Raw genomic sequence first — 23,798 nt, 5'->3', positions numbered from 1 at the left:
AATAGCAAAACAAGTGTTATTGCCCCTTATCTTTCTCTACATTTTTTCCTTCCAAATATAAGAGAGTGTGTAAAAAAGACGTCTATTTGAGAAATGCCCTGCAATTCACATGCTAGTATGGGCACCTCGGAATTCAGCGATGTGCAAATAACCACTGCTCCTCAAAACCTTATCTTGATCCCATTTTGGAAATGCAAAGGTTTTCTTGATACCTCTTTTTCACTCTTCATATTTCAGCAAATTAATTGCTGTATACCCAGTATAGAATGAAAACCAACTGCAGGGTGCAGCTCATTTATTGGCTCTGGGTACCTAGGGTTCTTGATGAACCTACAAGCCCTTTATATCCCCGCAACCAGAAGAGTCCAGCAGACAAAACGGTATATTGCTTTCAGAAATCTGACATCGCAGGAAAAAGTTACAGAGTAAAACATAAAGAAAAATGGCTGTTGTTTTCAGCTCAATTTCAATATTTTTTTATTTCAGCTGTTATTTTCTGTAGGAAAACCTTGTAGGATCTACACAAATGACCCCTTGCTGAATTCAGAATTTTGTCTAGTTTTCAGAAATGTTTAGCATTCCGGGATCCAGCATTAGTTTCACACCCATTCCTGTCACTAACTGAAAGGAGGCTGAAAGCACCAAATATAGTAGAAATGGGGTATGTCCCAGTAAAATGCCAAATTTGTGTTGAAAAATTTGGTTTTCTGATTCAAGTCTGTCCGTTCCTGAAAGGTGGGAAGATAGTGATTTCAGCACCAGAAACCCTTTGTTGATGGCATTTTCAGGGAAAAAACCACAAGCCTTCTTCGGCAGCCCTTTTTTCCCATTTTTTTGGAAAAAACAAAATTTTCACTGTATTTTGGCTATTTTCTTGGTCTCCTCCAGGGGAAACCACCAACTCTGGGTACCATTAGAATCCCTAGGATGTTGGAAAAAAAGGACGCAAATTTGGCGTGGTTAGCTTATGTGGACAAAAAGTTATGAAGCCCTAAGCGCGAACTACCCCAAATAGCCAAAAAAGGGCTCAGCACTGGGGGGGAAAAGGCCCAGCAGCTAAGGGGTTAACTAACCTCAAATTAGCATTGGCATGTTGGGCTTCATGTAAAACAATTTAGCAACACCAATTTAGAAAACATCTAACTATGGTCTATATCAAATTAGCAGTTGGTACCTAGAAGAAAAGGCAAACAGACAATTTCAATTTCATCATTATATAGTTACCCTCTGTATTGGGTCAGCATACAGAGTCAGTTTTCGTCCTCAGGACATCAGTTGATTCGCCATCAGCCAGGAAACTCCGCAAAGTTCAGCAAGACGGGCAATAAGGGACACTTCCCTTATAGGGAGGAAAAGTATAGAATGGGCTAAGCAAAGTAGGGTAGGATGGTTCGATGGTCCGGGCAGCTAGGCCCGACTCATGCTAACTAAGGCCTAGTTGATTAATTAGCAAAACCTTAACATATAACCCTTAATACTAATACAAAATCTCACATTAGTACATTAATATTTCATTATTAGTCAATTTCATTTATCATCGTATACATTGGTGGCCACTCCCCGTGGGCACTTTTCGAACACACGTTTAGTAAAAGCACATTAATACATTTCCTATGCGGCATCATTACACATTAATTCGCAAACATTTCATGTTAATTTTGATTATAAAAGCTACACTCCAACAATCCCTCCTCTGATGACACTTGTCATCACACAAATCCATTATTTAACATTTTCTTTCATTTGTTCAATTCCTTCATTTCAATTTCTTCTCTTTGCTTCGCCTTTTCATATCTTACCCTGAACATTTTCTCCCTTTTCTCTTGTCTTACCTCCTCTCTTTATGTTTTGCCCATTTTGTTTTAACTCTTTTACTGCATTTGCTCAATAACCATAGTACGAATAAGCAAGCCAAAATAATTACTATTCCCTGTATTAATTTTCCCAATATCCTATGCCAAATGTTACTAAACCAGCTTCCCACTTTAGCAAGTCCTTTTCCAACCTTTTCCCAAACTCCTTGTTCCTTCAATTCCTTCAAATCTGCACGATCTCTCGTTAGGTTACTAAGCATACTTCTAATCTTATTACTATTATCTGGAATATAAGCACAACAGTGGCGCTCATTAAGCATCTTACAGACTCCGCCACTTTTCGCTAAAAGAATGTCTAAAGCAAGCCTATTTTGAAGAGTCATAGCTCTTTCCGCAGCAAGTTCAGTATCCATCAGGAGTATAGCCCCTGTGAAATTTGTCAGCATGTTATCCACAATAGTAGACAATTTTCGAATCTTTATGGAGTTTAAGATAACTCCCACTGAAGGAATTATTGCTCCAAATATATCGCCCACGACAGCAGCAGCTGTCTCTCTTTTCTGTCTAGTATGATGTAATTCATACACTTTAGGAAACTTCCTTAAGTCATCAAATTGGTAAATCTTTGGAAAAACTATTCCCAAATAACATGTCCCATACCATCCCTTTGGAAGACGGTAATAAGCATTAAGTCCACATATGTAATAGATCCCCGGGATCGCTGGATCCTGTCCATTTAACATGAACGTCCACTTACTCTGAAACAAAAACACATGCCTGCACTCACTCGTTCCCACAAATAAAGAGTCATGGTCAGATTTTGGCCTATATATACAAAGCTTTCCTACGTGTAGTGCATCTAAAGCTAATTTGCCTTGTATCTTGATTGTACTATCAGCATAATCATTTGCAAACGTTCTTTTCTCTAATCCCTTTTCTAGCTTTTTTTTTTAACGCTTTCCTTCTATCATCAGTGTGATCTAAAAAGCTCTTCTCTACAGGCGTTAGTAAGCAGGTTAGATTAATGCGATGCGCATAAGCTGTACCAAATGTCAGTGTGGGCTCAAAGAAACCCCTAACTATTTTTATACTATGATCTTTAGCTATCTTACTCAAATATTAAATTATAGGCACAAAAGAAAACACTACATCTAGATTAGAATAGAAGTACTGAATATATTCTTGATCATAAAACCTTGTTAATAACAAACTACAACGTATCCCGTATGTTAACGGCAAACTATGATAGGTGACCCCTTCTTGTACTGACGAAGGAATTTTTGTGCACACATAACCATTTTTTGCATCCATTGTTTCAACATACTCATTCAACAAGTGATAGAAAACATTAGTAGATAGTTCCCCTCTTGTGTTAGTTCCCTAATGCAAATATTTTGTATCCTGCTCAAATCTCTCCCATAGTGTAGCATTGTTAGTCTCACTCTTATCCACCAATGGCATTCCCACAATCACAGCTATGATTACTATCGCACACACAACACCCAAAATAATACCCAACCATCTACAAATCCTACTCCCCTTATTATTATCTCTAGGGTTGATCATGATCTGTAAAGAATCAGAAAGCAGAACAATATAAAGGCAAACAATCAACTGAGGAAGGTCTAACGCTCTTTTTTTTTTTTCTTTTTTTTCTTCTTCTCAAGCAAGACTTTTCTTTAGCAAGTATTTACAGCATCTCACTCACTCCCAGGATCCTTGTCAAATCAGGTTAGCAGCTTGTCAAAATCGGTTTTCAAAGTCAATTCAGGTTAACAGTGTCACATCCAGTAATTTTCATTAGTCTCTTTTCTCAGGTTTCCCTTCATTCAATTTCAGCTTAACACAGTCTCTTTATTTGTAGCCGACTTCAAGTACCATAATATTGACCTGGCACTTCATGATCAAAACAGAACGCCAAGAACTCTTGCTGCCACTCAGCTGTCGTTGCATAAGCCCATTCAGGACCTGCGTACCTTCTATTTCCTACTCTCTTTCTTTTCAACTTGCGGTCACCCTGCAATTCTCCTTCACTAAGTTCTTCCTTTCTTGTGGTATCGACCTCTTCCTCTATTGTTTCATCAATGACCACTTTCCCTTTTGCAGCTTGCGACTCTGGCCACTTATCTCCCTTGAGCGTCTTTTTACTTTTTGATTTTCCAAGTTGCTGTTCACTGCCCTCCTCTTGTGCTATGGTGTTTTCTCTTGATGGCTCTGCAAGTGGCTCAGGAGGAGTCTGAACATTTCGATTTCCCTCGGTCTCAACTCCTTCGCCTTCTGAGTCTGTTAGGGGTTCAACTTCAAACTCGTATCCGTCTGCTTCTGGGAGAACCTCTCTTTGGGTCGGTTCCCCTGGTGCCTCAGTTTAGATAGGCTCACTGTCATCCTTCTGGGTCTCGTTTGCTATTTGAGTGACCAAGCCGTCCTCAACGGGCTCTCCTCCAGTCTCAGTTCCCCTTTGATTAGTCTCCGGCCTTGAGACTTCCTTTCCTGAAGTTGTTATTTTCGACAACTCAAGTTCCTCATCAGTTGGACATGTCACCTTCTTTGTGTGACTGGCATGTATCCAGTTAGGAACTCCCGCACATTTCACAGCAGTAGTAGTTGTCAGTATCACTTGATACTGCCCCTTCCAACGTGGCTCCAAACACAACTTCCTCACATGTTTCTTGACAACAACCCAGTCACCAGCTTTAAGATTGTGGCCTGGATCATTTATCGGTGGCAGTGTGGTTGCTTCCACCTGGTGAGAGAAAGAGCGGACCACGTCAGCCAGACCCTTGCAGTAGTCCAACACCATATCATCCGTGATATTCACAAGAGCATTTGCAGGCACTGTGGGCAGTCTCATAACTCGGCCCATAAAAATTTCATGCGGAGACAGTCCTGTTTTCTTGTTGGGCGTATTTCTCATTGACATTAGCACTAAGGGCAATGCATCTGGCCATTTCAGATTGGTAGCTGCGCACATTTTCGCCATTCTCGACTTCAAGGTGCCATTCATCTGTTCTACCAGTCCTGAGGCTTCGGGACGGTAGCTACAATGCAACTTCTGTTCAATATTCAGTGCGGCACACAAGAGCTTAACCACCTCGTTGTTGAAGTGACTTCCTCTATCTGATTCTAAAGAGATCGGAAACCCGAAACGTGGTATTAACTCCCTAAGCAGCAACTTCGCTACTGTGAGACTGTCATTCCTATGTGTAGGGTAAGCTTCAATCCAATGACTAAAAATGCACACAATCACCAACACGTACCTCAGACCTCCACACACAGGCATCTCAATAAATCCATCTGCATCCTGCTAAATGGACCTCCTGCTCTCCCAATGTGGCTCAAATTCACCACGGTCCCTTTCCCCGTATTCATCTGCTGACAGATGATGCACCTGTGACAGATTACTTCTGCAGCTTGTCTGAACTTTGGGTTGAACCAATCGATTTTGAATAACCTGATCATGGCATCTCTTCCAATATGTGCTTGACCATGGTAGAACCTTGCAAACTGTGACAAGAGACTGTTTGGCAAAACCATTCCCCTCTCATCTGAAATCCACAAATCATCAGGACTTTGTACACATTGCATTTTGAGCCAAGAGTGTTTCTCTTCTCAGCTGGCACGTCCCTGCAACAATTTTAACTCTTCCATTGTGTCAACCACCCTCAATGCATAACCTGTGAATGTCTCATTTTCGGTTTCAGGTAACAATTCCCACTGATCCTTGAACGATATACAGTTCAATGCACAAAACCTTGCGACTTGATCTGCATATCCATTCCCCATTGACACAGAGTCTTGTGATTTCACATGAGCATTGCATTTCACCATGGCAATTTCAAGAGGTAACTGAATCGCGTGCAACAACTCCTTAATCCTTTCACCATTTTTCACTGTGGAACCAGAAGAGGTCATGAAACCCCTCTGTGACCATAGCTGGCCAAAATCATGGACAATTCCAAATCCGTATCTGCTATCAGTATAGATAGTGACTTTCAAATTTTCAGCGGCATGGCATGCCCTAGTAAGAGCAATCAATTCAACCACTTGAGCAGAGTACACTCTTTCGAGCCAAGATGCTTCTAGGATACCAGTGATTGTACACACAGCATATCCTGCTCTCAGTACTCCTACTGAGTCTCTCAGACATGAACCATCAACAAAGATAATGTAATAATTTTCTTCCAATTGAGTATCTTTAATGTCAGGTCTCGGTTTGGTGCACAGTTCTGTTACCTCAAGACAATCATGTTATACTTCCTCAGCATCATCAACATCTGTATTCTCATTAGGAAGCAAAGTTGCCGGGTTCAACACAGTACATCATTTCAGTGATACATTAGGTGACCCCAAGATAATCGTTTCATACTTTGTCAGACGGGCATTTGTCATGTGCTGCGTCTTTGTTCGGGTGAGTAGTATTTCAACTGAGTGTGGGACCATTACAGTTAAAGGATGTCCCATCACTATGCCTTCACACTGTGTGAGGCTTTGACCAACTGCTGCAACTGCATGCAGACAACCCGGTAAGGCTGCTGCAAGTGGGTCCAAAGTAGCTGAAAAATATGCTACTGGGGCGGTTTGCACCTCCATGGACCTGTGTCAAGACAGACAAAGAACAAGCATCACGTTCATGACAAAACAGGACAAAAGGCTTTGTGTAGTCTGGCATACCTAAAGCTGTAGCCCTGCACATACACTCTCTCAGCTCCATGAATGCCCTTATCTCTTTCTCTGACATAGTTAGGGTACCCGGACCATCCTTAATCTCCTTAACGGTCAACCTCACCAAGGGCTTAGAGATAATTGAGAAGTTCAGAATCCACTGGTGACAGTAACCCACCATTCCCAAAAACATCCTAACTTCTCTCTTGGATGTCGGGGATTCATCTGCAATATGGCTGTCACTCTTTCTTCAGATAATCTCCTTGACCCTTTCTCAATCAGGTGGCCTAAGTACTTCACCTCTTTCTGACAGTACTGCAACTTATTTGGGGACACTTTATGTCCGTTCTTTCCCAAGTGATTCAGTAAGGCAACAGTATCATACCTGCAGTCATCTTTTGTTTTGGACGCAATCAACAAATCATCAATGTACTGCACTAGAGTCGAATTAAAAGGCAGTTCCAATGATTCCAAATCCTTCTTCAATATCTGATTGTAGATCGAAGGCGATTCCGAAAACCCTTGAGAAATTCGACACCAACTGTAAACCTTGTCCAGGAATTTAAAACTGAAGAGAAATTGGCTATCCTCATGAAGAGGCACCGAAAGAATGCTTGGGACAAGTCCACAACTGTGAACCACTCTGCGTCAAAGGGAACCTGAAACATGATAACAGCTGGATTTGGCACTAAAGGACAACACTTCACCACTATCTCATTGATCTTTCTCAGATCCTGGACAATTCGGACTTTCCCACAAGGCTTCCTCAGACCCATTATTGGTGAATTACATGGGCTGCTCATTACTTCTTTTAAGACCCCTTGCTTTACAAAGTCTGCAATTATCTGCGTCACCTGTATAAGGACATCTTGTGCCATGTGGTACTGTGGTACCTGTGGAAACACGGCATTTGGCTTTACCTCTACCTTGACTAGTTCTACTCCTTTTATCAGTCCCACTTCCTTTCCTGTCAAGTCCCACACCTTCTCTGTCACTGTTCCCTGTAATTCTGTTGGCAAATCAGTCACTGTGAACATCGGGAAGAAGCTTATCAAAGGGTACTCTTCATCTGTGGTCTCCGTCTTTGGCTCTGAGATTTGACCATCTTTTCCTTCATCATCACTGTTTGTCTGCACCTCTATTCCCTCATTGGAACAGGTGATCGAACCTTGTCTTACACAGCAAGTCTCTTCCCAGTAGGGATACGGGACTCGACTCACAGACTACAAACCTGTGTAATCCCTGGAAGGTACCAATCTCAACCTGAACCGGATCTGTAATCGGATTAGTCAGGATCTGATTTGCTACTCCTACCACCTTTATAGTTCGTCCTGATAGGGGCAATGTCGGAACTTCTGCACTTCTGACCGTAGAGCGTGTAGCTCCTGTGTCAACCAGGAATGAAACCTTGTGACCCATCACCTTTCCCTGTACATAAGGTCCCCTCTGATCTACTTCTAGGGATGCTGCAAGCCTGCACTCCTCACTGTCTGAGCAATCATCCGACCATTCATCGTTTATTCCATTCTCACCACGTAATGGGAACTGTTGTACTGCGTTATTTTGACTCAGTGTTTGACCTATGACCTGTTGAGGAAGCATCACCTGTTGCTGTCCCATCGGAGCTAAAGGCAACTGCATTTGCTGTCTAGGTACCAAGGGAATCTGCTGTTGTACTTGCTACATCTGTGCTTGCTGGACACGTGGCATTTGCATCTGTTGCATAGGCTGGAGACCCTGCATCTGAACCATGTTATTCTGGAAGTTCGGATTTAGACCTCTTATTCGTGGACCCCTCACATTTTGGAATGTACTGACATCATTGCTTTGTTGAACAACACCATCCTGCACCATCATCGGTCATTCCCGCTTCCAGTGTCCCACACCCCCGCACGCATGGCATGGTGACATCTTTTTCATCCCTTGCACATCATTTTGAACCACAACCGTATTCAAATCTGGACCACGGTTGGCCCATCATTATTCGACTCCTGAATTACCGTGATCGAAATGTGATTCTGCGACTGGCTAGGGAGCGCCGACCGGTGATCGATAAAAATAATGAACTGAGTTTTTTTCCGGATTACACCCCCGGCGTGCAGGCTGCGCGTAGGGCATTCTTGCCAGTGAAGCGCTCTCTGGCTCAAACGGCTGCTAGGTTCTCTCTCATCTACCCGGTGGGACTCTTCAATTTTTTACCGATCCGAAGCTGGTGGTGAGGTATGCCAAGTCTCTTCCTCGGAAGTCTGATGCGGTGCCCACGGATGATCGTGCTGTGGAGCGGGAGTCCCTAAGTGATAATGATTGACTGGCATGGACATCATTTGGCATTTGAATGTGCCGCTGCATTCTGCCGTGGAATCTTTTGTGCTTTTCGTCCTAATGACGCTCCTTATTGTTCGGCCCCATGTCCACCCTTCCCTGTCCTGGCTAGGAGGACGGGTTGGGTGGCTAGCCTTTCGCCCTCTGGATGAGTCCTGTCTCTTTGACTATTTGGGTATTTGTGTTTCATGGGGGGAGGGCTTTTGTCTTGACCCGGTTGGGGGCTTTACGTGGGTGGGGGGTGGGGGGGAATTTGGAGCTGTTGCCCTGTGTTTTTTTATGTTCTTTGCATTGCGTTGTGTGGTTGAGTGAGGATGGCTGGGATGGAGGAGTGGCGGTACTGCACTATATGTCTGGTGGGAGGTGAGGATCACACCGGTGGGAGTGGGTTTGATCCGTTGTCTTACTTGGAATGTGCAAGGCTTGAATGACAGATGGAAGGTGCGTCTTATTTTCGGCGTATATTAAGCGGCAGAATATAGATATATGTATGCTACATGAGACGCACCTAGTAGAGACTACTCTGCATTATTTAAAGGCGGGTGGATTGGGGAATGCCATGGCTCTGTTTACTCGTGCTATGCTAGAGGAGTAGCGATTTTGATACGCAAGGGGCTGCAGTGGCGTACTCGTAAGATTATTGTTGATCCTTTGGGGCGTTATGTTCTGCTTAGCAGAACTCTGTTGGACAGGCCGTGTCGTCTCGTGTCGGTGTATAGACCTAATTCAGATGATCCTGAGTTTTTTAGTGAGGTCTGTCAACTGACCGAGTCGTTGGGGGCAGGGGCTGTGCTCCGGGGGTTGGGGACTTTAATGTGACGCTTGACCCCATTCTGGATAGAGAGTGTGTGGCCCGGGTGCAGCATCCGTCTGCTGCCCGTGTTTTGTCTGCGATTATGGAGGACCCGTTGTTGGTGGACTTGTGGCGGATGAAGCATGCTGCGGAGCGGGAGGGTACCTGCGTTAATTACGCGCATAATAGTTGGTCACGTCTTGAACGATGGCTGGGCTCGCGCGATGTGGCTTTGTGGACCCGATCGGTTGATCATTTGGCTCGCACGCTGTCGGACCATTCTCCGGTTCGAGTGGCGCTGGAGATACCTGGTGGGCCTGCGCTGGCTTATATGTGGAGGTTGCCACACGGGGCTCTCCGAAATGAGCTGTTTCGTGAAGAGATACGTCGCGATATTGTTCTATACTTCGAACAAAATGTGGGCTTGGTGCGGTCTGCCGGTACCCTGTGGGAGGCCTTTAAGGTGGTCGTTCGCGTGCTATGTATTTCGAAGCAATATGGTGTGTTGCGTGCGCTGCGCCGTGAGTTGGCTGAGATAGAGGCTCATATAGCGGAACTGGAGGCTCGGTTGGTGCAGGACTGGTCCGGTGATACATTGCCGGCCTTGCGGGCCGCAGTATCCTTGTATGAAGAGGCATCTCTGAGTGAGCTGCATTTTTTAGGGAAAATTGCACGGGCTCGGCGTTACGGAGAGGGCAACAGAGCTGGACGCACCTTGGCGAATTTACTCCGCAGGCCGTGGGTCAGCAGTTATGTGACTGAAATGGATAACTCAGGAGGGGAGCGGGTAACGGGTACGGCTGAAGTCTTGAAGGTATTCACCACATTTTTCCAAGAGCTTTACTCTGCTCCTACTGTAGTGCCTGAGGAGGTGATCCAGGGATATTTTTCTGAAATTAGTCTCCTCTGGTTTGACAGAGCGCATAGGGAATATTTTGATGCTCCCTTTACTGAGGAAGAGGTTAAAGCTGCGATTCGCAGTCTTCCTGGAGATAGAGCCCCTGGGTTAGATGGGCTGACCCCGGTGTTTTATAAAGAATATGCTGACATTTTGGCACCCCATTTGTTAGAGGTGTATGCTGAGGCCCTACAAAATGGAGTCCTTCCGTCTTCCTTGCGCGAGGCGCTCATTGTTACGATTCATAAGCCTGGGAAGGTTGCATATAGTTGCGATTCGTATCGCCCACTCTCTATGATTAACATAGACAATAAAATATTGGCAAAAATGATTGCGGCACGGCTGCAGGCGCTCATGACGAAACTGGTGTTGCCGGATCAGTCAGGGTTTATTCCGGGGCGGTCCACGGCGCATAATTTGCGCACGTTTATTGCCGTTGCTAGTTCAGTCGCCGTTGATGACGAGGCTGTGGCGGTGGTTCTAGACGCTACGAAGGCGTTTGACTCATTGTTGTGGCAATATCTGTTTGCACTTCTTGAGAGAGTGGGAATGAGCATGCGCTTCGTGAACTGGATACGTTTGTTGTCGGAGTCCTTTGCAGTGGCACGCGGAACCAGGCAGGGGTGCCCATCGTTGCCATTGCTTTTTGCGATTGCGATAGAGCCTCTGGCGGCCTATTTGCGACAGCACCATGGTGTACAAGGGTTGCTGTTTCGTCAGAGATCGATCCTGATATCCATGTATGCTGATGTCGTTGCGCTGTATGTGCGTGATCCTGCGCACAACTTAGACGTGTAATTAGATGAGATTGTCCGGTTCGGGGGAATCTCTGGCATAGCGATAAACTGGTCTAAGTCTGTGGTGTTACCTCTCTCATCTGGAACGGCAGTATGTCGGTCCCGCTATCCTATTGTTTGGGCAGATGGGCCTGTTAAGTATTTGGGACTTTGGTTGAGCTGCGATGTCGAGATGCTCTGGCTCGCCAATTATGGTAAAGCCATGTCTTGGCTGGAGGACAGAATTGCAGCATGGCGCTCTTTGCCCTTGTCTCTAACCGGACGGATTGCAGTGGCAAAGATGCTAGTATTGCCAACATTTTTGTACTTGTTTATTAATCTTCCTCTGGTACTTACGACTGTTTTTCTGCAACGGCTCCGCTCTGCACTGATTCGCCTGGTCTGGGCAGGGGGTCAGCCTCGCATTGCCTGGGGGAAATTAGTGCTACCGTTTGAGTTGGGTGGACTTGCGGCCCCTGATCTGTAGCTTTATTATTACTGTGCGCAGGCCCACTTTGCGTATTACTGGATCCGACCGATTCGTTATTTGCCGCATCTTGCCCCGGAGAATGATGCGGTGTGGCCAGACGGCCTTGAGTGAGTATTGGGAAGCCTAACTAGGGCTCGACCTCGTGGTGTGGATACGGTGGCTTGTACTGTTTGGGCCTGGTCGGTCCTGTTGAAGCAATCTGGAATGAGTGTGCCTTTCGCGCCGTCTATGTCTGTGGCGGTTGTGGGAGATGAGGCGATGTTTCATGATTCGCAGCTGCGGAATTTTCTCCGGACCTTTGATCTGGTATCCCTAGAGGATTGGTTTGTTGATGGTAGATTGATGTCCCCGGGGGAGCTCCTGGGGGATGGGCCTGCTAATGCGCTGCACCTCTTGTATGTGTTGCGGATATGTGCTATGCTGCGTGCACGGTATCCTAGCCTTCCTGAGATTCCGCCGACCTGCCGCGCATTGGAGGTGTTGTGGAGTGTGCAGTCGCCGAAGAAGCTTATTACTAAATTGTATGGCTGTGTGCAGGAGCAGGGGGGGGGGTCGGGCTGACTGTTAGGACGAAGTGGGCGGAGGATGTGGGGGAGGACATTGCAGATGATGTTTGGAGGGCGTGCTGTGCGCACATGAAGGAGCTGTCGCCCAATTATAGGCTGCGCCTTGTTCACTTCTAGTTTCTGCACCGCTTGTATTATACTCCTCGAAGCTTGTGCGCTTTGGGGCTGCGAGCGGATGATGCTTGTGTAAGATGCAGGGCCCCTGCCGCTGATTTTCTCCATTTGGCGTGGCATTGTGCGGAAGTGTATCCCTTCTGGAGGGAGGTTTTTCGTGTGCTTACCGAGATGACTGGATTGGAGATTTCTCCGTCTCCCATATCGGCGCTGCTGGGTAAGCTGAGCGGGGTGCAGTTGACGGTGCGGCGCTTGGTTGGTATGCTGTTACTCTTGGCTAAGCGCAGGGTGGCAATTTGTTGGGGCCGGGATCGGTCTCCTCGAGTCTCAGATTGGCTGCGAGATGCAGTGTTTTGCCAGGAATAATTAACAAGTTATTGGGAGCGGACTCCTGCTGGCTCCAGACCCCGGGATATCTGGGCGCCCCTTCGATCCTATCTTGAGTCTGCGTCTGTTTGAAGAGCCTTTTTTGCGGACTGGTATCCTGATACATTGAGTGGTGTCCTCGCTTCTATGTATTGCAGTGGATTGCGACGATTGCGGAGGGTGCTGACTGTTCCTCCGGCCTTTTCTTTCTTTCTTCTTTTTTCTTGTGTTTTGTTCTTCCTTTTTTTAGGGTCGAGTCTGCGTTGCATGCGCTCGCGCATGCGTATCGCAGCGAGACGCTTTAGGGATTAGAAAAGGGCTCGGAGCCCTGTCGACGTCACGTCAGTGTTTTTCATTGGTTCGTGGGCTTACCTAGTAAAATCTGCTTGCTTTCATTAGTCGAAGGCCTGCATACGTCATGCCTTTTCCAGTGGCTAGCCCTCCTCGAGCGCAGCGACCAAGTACAGAAAACATGCGAGGCTCACTGTTTTCTGTCGGATTTTGGACTACTTTTTCTCTATTTTCCTAGCGCGATTTTGCTTGGCAGAAGTCGAGCGCTTTACACAGTTAATTTCACTTTTTCGGGTTACGTACATAAAAGCACTTTTGCCGATAGATGAAAAGTTGGGTTAGGAGTTTACAACGCGATCAGCTCTAACATGAGCAAACGCGAGACCCGTTGCATTGCAAATGCTTGTTCTGGTACATGTGTTTATGGGCCTGCCCCTTGGGCTCTGCGGCTTGCTGAGACTGGTTCGGCTGCAGGCTGTATGTGCATGGACATTTGATATTACTGCTGGACTTTATCTGCCTGAACTTAAGGGACCTTTAGAGACATATGGTATATTCAGTGCCTGGAGAGACCTCGTGGTTCAACTTGGCGTGTAACTGCATTAGTTTCAATCCTGTGTGGGTTGAAGGGGCTCCCTGTTCGTTTGTTGTATGGTGTTAACAAAAATGCATAAATAAATAAATGTAAAAAAAATATGGACCACGGTTCACAAAACCTCCTCGGCCTCTCGGTTGAGTCTGAAACATCCCATTCCCTTGCGGTTGTTGTACCATCTGTTGCACTCAGTTTCCCTTCATTCCTGCCTGAGCTGCCTTAATTTGCATCACCATCACCTTCTCCTTCAGCTTTCTTTGCTTCAATTCAATCTCATCACTACAGTATTTTGCATACTGCAACACCTCATCAATCGGCTTCGCTTGCCAACAGATCAAATGATTCTTAATCATCTGGCTAATCTCTGGCCTCAAACCTTCAACAAACCTGAACACAAGGTGATTCATGTCCTTCGCTTCTATGACCTCTGTACCACTGTAATGTTTGAATGTTTTTAACAACCTCTCATAGTATGCATGTATCGACTCTTTGCCTTCTTGTGCCGTTCGATCAATTTTCTGCCAATCAGTAACTTTCGGCGACACCTTATGTCTTAAAAACTCAATCACCTTATAGTAGTACCTCATTACCTCAGAAGACGGTGCTCCCGTAATCTTGTCCCTTGCCGGTTCCTCTGTCGGCCAATCCACACCTCTCTTGCACTCGAGCCACAAATCAGCTGGAACTATAATCTCAAACAGGGTGTTCAAGTCTTCCCAAAGACACTTCGCAAGCTTTACAAACCTGTCCGTCTGCTGGTACCATTCTATCGGCTTCTCCCTCAATCTGGGATAGTCATTCGTAAATGACAAAATGTCTCCTCTATACCACGGTACATGAACTAGGACCCCTCCAGCTGTTTCACTCATTGGTAACATCTTTATGGTTCCCGTGTCTGGCACAGCTTTCGCCAGCTGCGGCTCCAGGCAGTCACTTTTCCCCTTATCTCTCTTCTTCGCCCATCTGCCTTCCCACTTCTCTAATGCTTCTCAAACTTGAGCACTTTGTAGTATCTCCTTAAGGTGTGCCTTCATTCCAGTAGACCACATGTGATCAAAATCTTTAGACTCGAAGTCTAACCTGTAACTCCTCTTCAGATGCTTGGTATTATCTAAGTCTATGCCATATTTGTCTGCCAAGTTCGCTAACCTCTGATGCACCTTACTCACTTCTTTGGTTATTTTCGGGCACAGATATCTCAGTTCTGCTTCAGTGTATGAATCCAATCTGTTCACCCCCATAGTCCCTTCAACTAATTCAGCTGCTTCCACACCCAACCTCACAAAATTCAGGTATTCCTCTCTCTCCGACCACTTTGCTGTTGTAGGAGTAGTCTGCGGAGTGTTAAGCTTGTCTAGCCATTCATTCAGCTGTTGCGCAGTTAACCCTTGCAACGAGACATTTCCAGCTTGCACCATCGGCGGTTGCGACGTATTCACACTCAGTACCTGCGGAGTCCATAGACCCAAACCTGCTTGTCTCATTGTCTCTAAAGGAACCCCGATCGGACTGAACTCCAACAAGGATCTAGATCTCTCTGCTGTCTGTTCTCCCAGTGATCGTTCCCTGGGAGCTTCCCGTGAACCCTCCTCTTATCACCTCTTGAGTCATTACTCCTTGATCACATACATTAGGCTTCGCCTGCGCATATAGCGGTACTGGCGGACCAACAGTAATCGGCAAAGATATAGCAGCTGGTGTCTGTCAGTTTCCCAATCCCGGTGGAGCATTAACTCCCATAGCTTGATTCATCATAGGTGCTGTAGCTGACTGCGGTCCTGCGACCGAAGTGTAATTCGGAACCATCCGTTGCTGCACTGGGGCAGCAATTGTAGAGTTGGCTCAATCTGCAGTAACTTTGACCCTGTGTATACCGGATCAGGCGGTACCATCAAATTCGTAGTCGACTCTAATACTGGGACATCAGGGTAGAGCCTCTGAATTGGTAGTGGCTGTAGCTGTATCTGCGTTTCTGGTGCAGTGGATACACTAGCACCATTCTGTATCGGAGCTGATGTGATAACATTATTGGTCTGTGCTGTATTTGTATTCCCCTGATTCTGTGTCGAATTTACAGGACCTGTACTAGTACTCGGTCTATTGTCATTTATGGCATATGGTGGTGGTCGATCATGTAACAACTGATTAAGAAACTCATCATCATCTGAATCATCTGCATCTGCCCAGGACCTCTGAGTCTCTTTCTGCTTACTAGAGCCCTTGTCTGTTTTACAAGTGGCCTTTCTTCCCTGTGTCTTGGCTTCTTGAGTTATTGCCGGAAACATCCTAACTCCGTCTATTATTTCCCTTCTCCACATCCTAGTCTCACTATCCCATCTAGCTTCCGCTAGAGTCTTTTCAGCTTTTCTCATTCTCCTCCCAAATTTCTGTTGCTGTTTCTGAATTTCCACCAGTTCCCAAATGGCTAACGCCTCAAACTGAGCTGGTCACGGAGGCGGCTTCTGCTCATTTAACACCCTCTGCAAATTTTCCAGAATCCTTATATTGAACGTTCCTTGCTCCGGAAACACCAAACATCCTTCCTTCTCTGTCATTTTGCACCATTGCTTTAGCCAAAGGCATGGCGCTACTCCCTTCTCCTCCATTACGGCATACGCCTGAGTAACCTCTGGCGGTGTAGGCTCCCCCACACTCGCTGTAATGTACGCATCTCCCCTCAAAGCACTCTTTAAAGCCTTGAAAAACTTCATTTTTACGTCTTTTATTTTGTTTAGAATCTAATCAGGAAGTGACTTTAATTCCCAGAGCACTCTTCGCCTACCTTCTCAACCAATTGCCTCTCACGGACGGCTGCCAATCCGTGCGCGACCCCTCTCGGCAACTGACCTATCACAGCGCGGATCCAATGACGTCACACTCACACAGACTGCGGCTGACAAAGTCTTGCGGCTTGTCCTCCTCACTCTAGATCCGCACAAAACTAATGCAATATATTGCGAGCACCTTTAACAACAAAACCCAAATTTGCCGGTTTACTACAGGAAGGGGAACACAATTGCTTCAGAACTTTACAGAGATTTCACTTGAAGCCTCGGCCGCTACTCTTTCCTTCTCAGATCACGCACTTGCAAGCAGAATTCGACCCGCAAATCCTACTCTCGACTTGTCAATGATTCGTCCTAGTGCACTTTAGAACTTGCCAAATCTCCATCGAAGGTTTCACTCACACTTTTTGACTCAAACTCAACTCGTCAACCACGCCCGATTGACCTATTAAACCGTGCAAATTACAACATAAACCAAGTGTTTCATACACTTATCAATATACTCCGGAGTCTTAGACCACGCCGGGTCCGTACATCACCAACCAACCACGTGGACAATTTTTTAGCACAAAGCGCCACATTCACATGAAGTTCGCCGACTTCCCTACTTTCATACTGCGGAGTACGCCCACTCCTACTAAAACATTACCTGGCCTAAATTCTCACAAACCTCACAGTTCACCTGCGATATGCATAAGCTGAGCAAGCGCAAATTCTACGTCACACATACGATCACTAGAACGCTGAGAACATACCCAACTCACTTCGGCAAGCTCTGAGATTCCGGGAAAGTCATTTGGGGACTTAGGGGCACATCATGCCTCCAATTTGCATTATTTCAAAAACAATCTTAAAACAATGGTCCCTCGTCCTATGGCCCCAAAGGGCCTAAACCATCCTCTTCTACCAGAACTGATAACGTGTCCCAATCTAGATATTTTATCCGCTCTGGAACTCGTTTTAGGCCGATGAATCTTTTGACCCTGATTGAAGTCTCCTTAGGACGAGATAACTATTCAACATGTCAATCAATAGATCAATAACCTCATCAATAATCACTATAGCAAGTCAATCAAATTAATCAGTGACATTAAAAAGAATCAAAACACACCATGACCCTTCAGTTATGAATAATCACACAAGATTTTAGTGAGATTTATGATATTTATTCCCTATTGATTACAACTCTACTAGTAAGTTTATTAGTCTCAATAACCAAAAAACACATCAGCAATGTCACAATATGGCAACTTGAATAAGACTTCATCAAAGCAGAGATCATAAACATTAGAACGAAACACGACGTCAACATGGATTAATCTTAGCAGAGTATTATTAGCGCATTATTCAACAAAGCATAGATTCAGTCATTTGTCTATTTGGGTCTGTTCAGTGATTTCCTTAACTAATCTCAAATTAGCATTGGCATGTTGGGCTTCATGTAAAACAATTTAGCAACACCAATTTAGAAAACATCTAATTATGGCCTCTATCAAATTAGCAGTTGGTACCTAGAAGAAAAGGCAAACAGACAATTTCAATTTCATCATTATATAGTTACCCTCTGTAATGGGTCAGCATACAGAGTCAGTCTTCGTTCTCAGGACATCAGTTGATTCACCATCAGCCAGGAAACTCAGCAAAGTTCAGCAAGACGGGCAATAAGGGACACTTCCCTCATAGGGAGGAAAAGTATAGAACGGGATAAGCAAAGTAGGGTAGGATGGTTTGAAGAATCAAACAGCAAAGTCTTTAAAACAGAGTGACAAAGTGTCTAGGCAATAGCAAAGGCACATAATGACTATATCAAAGGCAGAAGGGACGGCAAGGATAATGGCATCTAATGGCTCCTCGTGGCCGATTTCTCCTCGTGTCTTATGGTTATATCAAACTTGTTGTACAGTCCCCTAATTTCCAATTGGACAAGTTTTGATGCATCATTATCTCCATCCAATGGGCCACTTGTCGCCTCATTAAGATTGTCACCCCATAACAGTTCTCACGTAGTTTATTGGTTCCAGTGATTGACGTCTCCAACGGGTAGAATGTCAGGTAAAAACTTTTAGTCTCTCAGGCTCAGTCAGTAGCTCCATTGTCTAAACCAGTTTAGGTGACCTTGTACCTTTTTGCGAGTTACACTGTTGCATTCGGCAAGAATGTCTCCTTGAGCAAGTCGAGTCTCATGAGAAAGGATTTACTACGGCTACACACATCCTCTAGCTTCTGGAAAAGTACGGCTTCATGTCCTTGAGCAAGTCAGCACATTGCACGTTAGAAAAACACATTTAATATGAAACCGGGCAGCTAGGCCCCGACTCATGCTAACTAAGGCCTAGTGATTAATTAGCAAAACCTTAACATATAACCCTTAATACTAATACAAAATCTCACATTAGTACATTAATATTTCATTATTAGTCAATTTCATTTATCGGCGTATACATTGATGGCCACTCCCCGTGGGCACATTTCGAACATACATTTTCTATGCGGCATCATTACACATTAATTCGCAAATATTTCATGTTAATTTTGATTATAAAAGCTACACTCCAACAGAGGCAAAGGAAAAAAGCAAAGAATGAGCAAAAAGAGCCAAAGAAAAATGGGCACAAAGAAGTAAAACGCAAAGAAAATAGGCAGAAAAAGAGCAAACGAGGTAAGAGAAATGGGTAGAAAAAGTGAAGTGACTTTTTTGGACGAAAAAGGAGAAAAGACGCTAAAAAGAATTGGCACAAAGCTAAAGTGGGAAAGATGGATGAAAAAGAGCAAGCGCGGTGAGAGAAGTGGGCAGAAAGAGTAAAGTGGCACAGAAAACTGCGGAAATGAGCAACAGTGAGAGCGCGAGTAACATACAAGCCAGCAGAAATGAGAGAGAGAGAGAGAGAGAGAGAGAGAGAGAGAGAGAGAGAGAGAGAGAGAGAGAGCGCGCGCGAGTGATGAGAGAAACTGAGCAGGAATGGGCGGGGTCTGAAAGGGCTTTGCCTGGTTGAAGGACCAGAAGCAGGTAAATCCTTCTTGGGATCGAGGGTGGCACGTGCTACCCCAGCCCCCACAAAGGACTTCTTAGAATGCAACAAAGAACAGCGGTAAAGCTTAGCAGAGCGCCATTTATAACTGGGGAAGCCGGGCAAACTGAATTGCAATCCAATAGGTGAACTCTGACCCCTGCACACAGGAGGGTGGGAATAACCAGAGACGACAGGACTGCTTGGTCAGACAGCACAAGCAACAGTCCCCAATTACAGCTCAAACCACCTCATGCCTAAACCAGAACGTTGACACTGGGCTGTGGGCTATGGCCTGAACCAGTTTCATGTTAACACATTGATCTGCAGCAACACAGACCACGAGTTATCAACGTGCCGGTATTGTCATGGTGCATACATGGGGGGTTGTGACTAACTCCGCGTCTGCTTACCTTAACAGTGTTGTGCAGGTCGATATCTTAGAGCTAATATTTTTGGTAGAATGCTTCTGAACATGGCTAGGAAAAATGTTATCTGTATATTATTATATATCGGCTGAGGTCTGTGAATGGATAGCAATGTCTCTGACCTTCTATCTGAAAAGGTGGGCGGGTTGGGATAGAGTCAGTGATAAATATCGAGTGTAGCTGACTCTGTCCCATTCTATTAGTCTTTTATGTGCAGTGACGCGTTAGAAAATCTGATTTTCCAGTAGGCCAGTCTGACTCGGTTCTCAGGGAACTGGTGGCACGGAAGGTTTAAGGGGTTGGATTGCTGATGTTTTTTAATGTAAGAAACTCTCATTTGTGGAGCAGGTGCTCATTCATGCGCTGGAACTTTCTCCAAAAGCTGCTGGCGGAATTACCCCGTACATACTATTCCGGTGGAGTTCTCGCTTTGTGTCCTTAAACCCAAGGTACCAGATATACAGAGACAGGTTATAAATAGGGGTGAATATAAGTCAAATAATTTCACGTAGCATAATTACGCAACATTACCACAGAATTATGCAAATTAAGTGCGATGCATCTTGCACTCAAAAATGACCAGAACGATCCATTCAGGTAAAAATTCAGCTCGAAAATGTAATTTTGAGTGGGTTTCCAGTTGCTTCCTTTCAAAACACTACTGCTTGCATTCAGATTTGTAGGTTTATGCTCCCAAAAATCCTGAATGGTCTGCTCGGGTAAAAATTAGATGCTTCTTGCATTCAAACATTACTGGAACAGAATCTTGCGTTAAATTTCTCCCTGAAACTATGTGATGTGGCGTACTCCTGGTAAATTATCATGAATTGTATTACACAAAATTACCACAATTATGCCAAATACTGCACTGTAATTAAAGGGTCGCCCAGGCCTAGTTGCAACTAGCACTTGCAAATTGCACACCGACTGCTTGTGACCTTCTCTGATTTTGCAATACTAAAAGGTTGTAAGGTCTCCAGTCACAGGCTCTTCCAGTAAATAGCAGTGGCGGCCCGCAGCTTTGGGAGGGGGGCGGGCGGGGCACACACACACCCACACACACAGACTCATTCTTTCACACACAGACACGCACGCACGCGTTCATTCATTAACAACACTCATTCCATTCAAACATGCATGCACCAAACATTCATTTTACAAGATCACACACATTCATTCTTTCACGCACGCACGCACGCACATCCGTTAACAACACTTATAACACTCAAACATGCACGCGCGCACTAAACATTCAGTGTAAAACATAACACACATACATACACACACACACAGACACTTACCTTTAGCCTCCAGGTCCCAGGAGGGTTGGGACTGCTGCCTTCTCTCATTGGCTGACCTGAGGTCAGCCAATGAGGGAAGGCAGCAGTCCCAGCCTCCTCACAGAGTGGGTTGGGGTCAGTGAGACTGCTGACCTCACCCCACTCTGTGACGAAGTGTCACTGATTGACACTCACCCTGGGCGCTTCAGGGTTTAAACTGAAGCGCCCAGGGAGAGTGTCAATTGGTGACGCTTTCCTCGTCACCCAGGGTGGGCCTCGAGGCACCTTTGCTGAGCCAAGAAGGTCACGCCCATAGGAGCTGTGATCTCCTCAGCCCAGCAAAGTTCAGCTCGGGCAGCCAGGAGTCAGCGCAAATCGCGCATGTCTGCTCCTGGCTGCCTGACCTGAGCATGAAGAGTGTCTGTCAGACTGACCTTTGTTCAGCCTCACAGACACTCTTCATGGGGTGGGGGGGCGTGGCCCCTCCGCCCTAAAAGACGGGCCGCCACTGGTAAATAGTCCTCAGTAAAAGAGTCCTCAAATAGCACTTTATCCACAAACCAGTGGATTTCCGAGCTGTCAAACTCGGAATCATTTAAGTCAGTCTGAGGCATACACTGTGATGAAGGGGCAGGGGAAAAGGCAAAGACTGCATTAGTTCAATGCATAGTTTGTGTGAAGGAAGTCATGATGGGCCAATGTGAAGCCTGGGTTCTCCCTTTCACCCTGTTTTTCTTTCTACAGACACTGTTCGCCCTGTCCCACTTTGCCCTCTCTAGAGATGCAACCAACTTCTCGGATCCAGACCGGTTCCTGCCCCAGCGCTGGCTGCGAGGCGGTGGCATGAAGCACCACCCCTTCAGCTCCATCCCCTTTGGGTACGGGGTCCGAGGCTGCATTGGCCGGAGGATCGCAGAGTTGGAGATGCACCTGGCCCTCTCACGGGTGAGTGAAGCCACCAAGCTCTCATTACCCGCAGCAGGCGCATCCAGGCAATAAATTAGAAAGATCTTTATAGTGCTTGAGGCGGTGGAAATTTTGTTTTCTGAGACTAAAATGTATGAGGAGGTGTTTTTTACCCATTCTGTCATTTTCTAGGTGGCATGTGGCCTTCCACATCACATCTTACCACTAGTTTTCCTTTAAATAACTAGAATTTCCCAAAATGATAACCTAAAAATGTCTCCTTATTGATACGCTGACTTCCAGAATTGTTGATTCCTTTAGGTCTCAATCCTCTCAGCTCCACTATAAACCAATAACAGTTGTAGTTACACTGATCAGATGCCCAACCAAACGCCTGGTGCATACATTGTGTACATAGAATCAAAAGCGGGTTGACCCATTCACAAGTTGGCAGAGTCTGACAGACTGTAAGCATTCCCAAATTTACCTGCCTACCAGAGGCAAGGGCTTGTCAGGGGAATCTTCAAATGCCCCGGTGTGCTATTGTCTCAGGGCGTCACCGCATCCACACATCTTCCAAATCTCCTTCAGTAGTGGGCTTTTGAAATACACTTCACAATTTTCTGAAGACTTAAAGCCCAAGAAAATGTTTATGTGAACATATTAATTATAGTGTTAAGCTGGCTCTGGGTGGACAGACTGCCAAGTATGTCTTTTATGTCTATGTGAAACTAACAGCCATACATGTAGAGAAATCCCTCTTCATTGCCTGGTGTTGACTACTAGCTGAGCATTGTTGTCTGGTTTTATCCTGCAGATAATTCAGATGTTCGAGGTGAGACCTGACCCCAAAGGGGTGGAAGTGAAAGCCATCTCTCGCATCGTCATGGTAGCAGACAAGCCGATTGACCTACAGTTCATCCAGAGGAGTAAGGATAAGGAGCACTGACCACACGTGGTCAGCCAATATTAATTCTCCTGTAACCAGTAGGGTGCTAAAGGCAGCTGCCTCAATTCTTTGCTGAAAAGACTTTCTCAGGTTTTTAACAGAAATTCCTTCCTAGAAAACTGATCTATAATAAAACTTTGTAAGTTTCCATCTTGTCTTTTCTCCTCCAAATGAATACGCAGAACCACCCCAAGCTTGCTGGCACGTCTCTTTTAAGAAAGGTACTTACTTTGGTAAGTGAAAGCACAGCACAAGAAAATATTTCAACTACACACATTCATCTTGATTTTCATCAAGAGTTTCGGACAACCTGCCCAGAATTTTCCTCCCAGCCATAATGTCTGCTTGATTTGTACTCTGTGTCTCCTGCATTTATTTCCTTCCTCCAAACAGGACTTAACACCTTAGGAATTGGTGTCAAGGGGCCAGATATACAGAGACCGGTTACAAATAGGAGTAGGCATAAGTTGCATACATTTGTGTAGCTTAATTATGCAACTTTACCACAGAATTACGCAAAATCAAGTTAGATGCATCTTGCACTTAGAAAATGACCAGTAATGTCTGTTTGGGTAAAAATTCAACTCGAAAATGTAATATTGAGTTGATTTCCGGTTGCTCGCAGTTGAAGCACTGCTGCTCGCGTTCTGATTTGTAGTTTTGTGCTAAAAAATTACCTGAACGGTCTTCTCAGGTAAACAATTTACCTGAAATGCTCCTTGCATTAAAAAATTACCGGAACGGTATCTTACAT

The 23,798-nt window shown here is 45.3% G+C and overlaps 1 protein-coding gene across 1 annotated transcript in view; it reads left to right on the top strand.

Annotated features, from left to right (window-relative positions):
* LOC138286654 (sterol 26-hydroxylase, mitochondrial-like) overlaps positions 1–23,192 on the top strand; it is a 198,386-nt gene extending 175,194 nt beyond the window's left edge. Inside the window, exons 8-9 of the mRNA XM_069227118.1 lie at positions 21,934–22,134; positions 22,913–23,192. Of these exons, the coding sequence (XP_069083219.1) occupies positions 21,934–22,134; positions 22,913–23,044 (333 nt within the window). The 3' untranslated portion in view covers positions 23,045–23,192. The remainder of the gene's footprint in view (positions 1–21,933; positions 22,135–22,912) is intronic.
* Positions 23,193–23,798: the final 606 nt, after the last annotated feature.

This window comes from Pleurodeles waltl, chromosome 3_2, assembly GCF_031143425.1.
Source record: "Pleurodeles waltl isolate 20211129_DDA chromosome 3_2, aPleWal1.hap1.20221129, whole genome shotgun sequence".
Classification (NCBI taxonomy): Eukaryota; Metazoa; Chordata; class Amphibia; order Caudata; family Salamandridae; genus Pleurodeles; species Pleurodeles waltl.
Note: the sequence above shows the minus strand (reverse complement) of the source record. Positions and strands in the feature narration are given on the sequence as shown.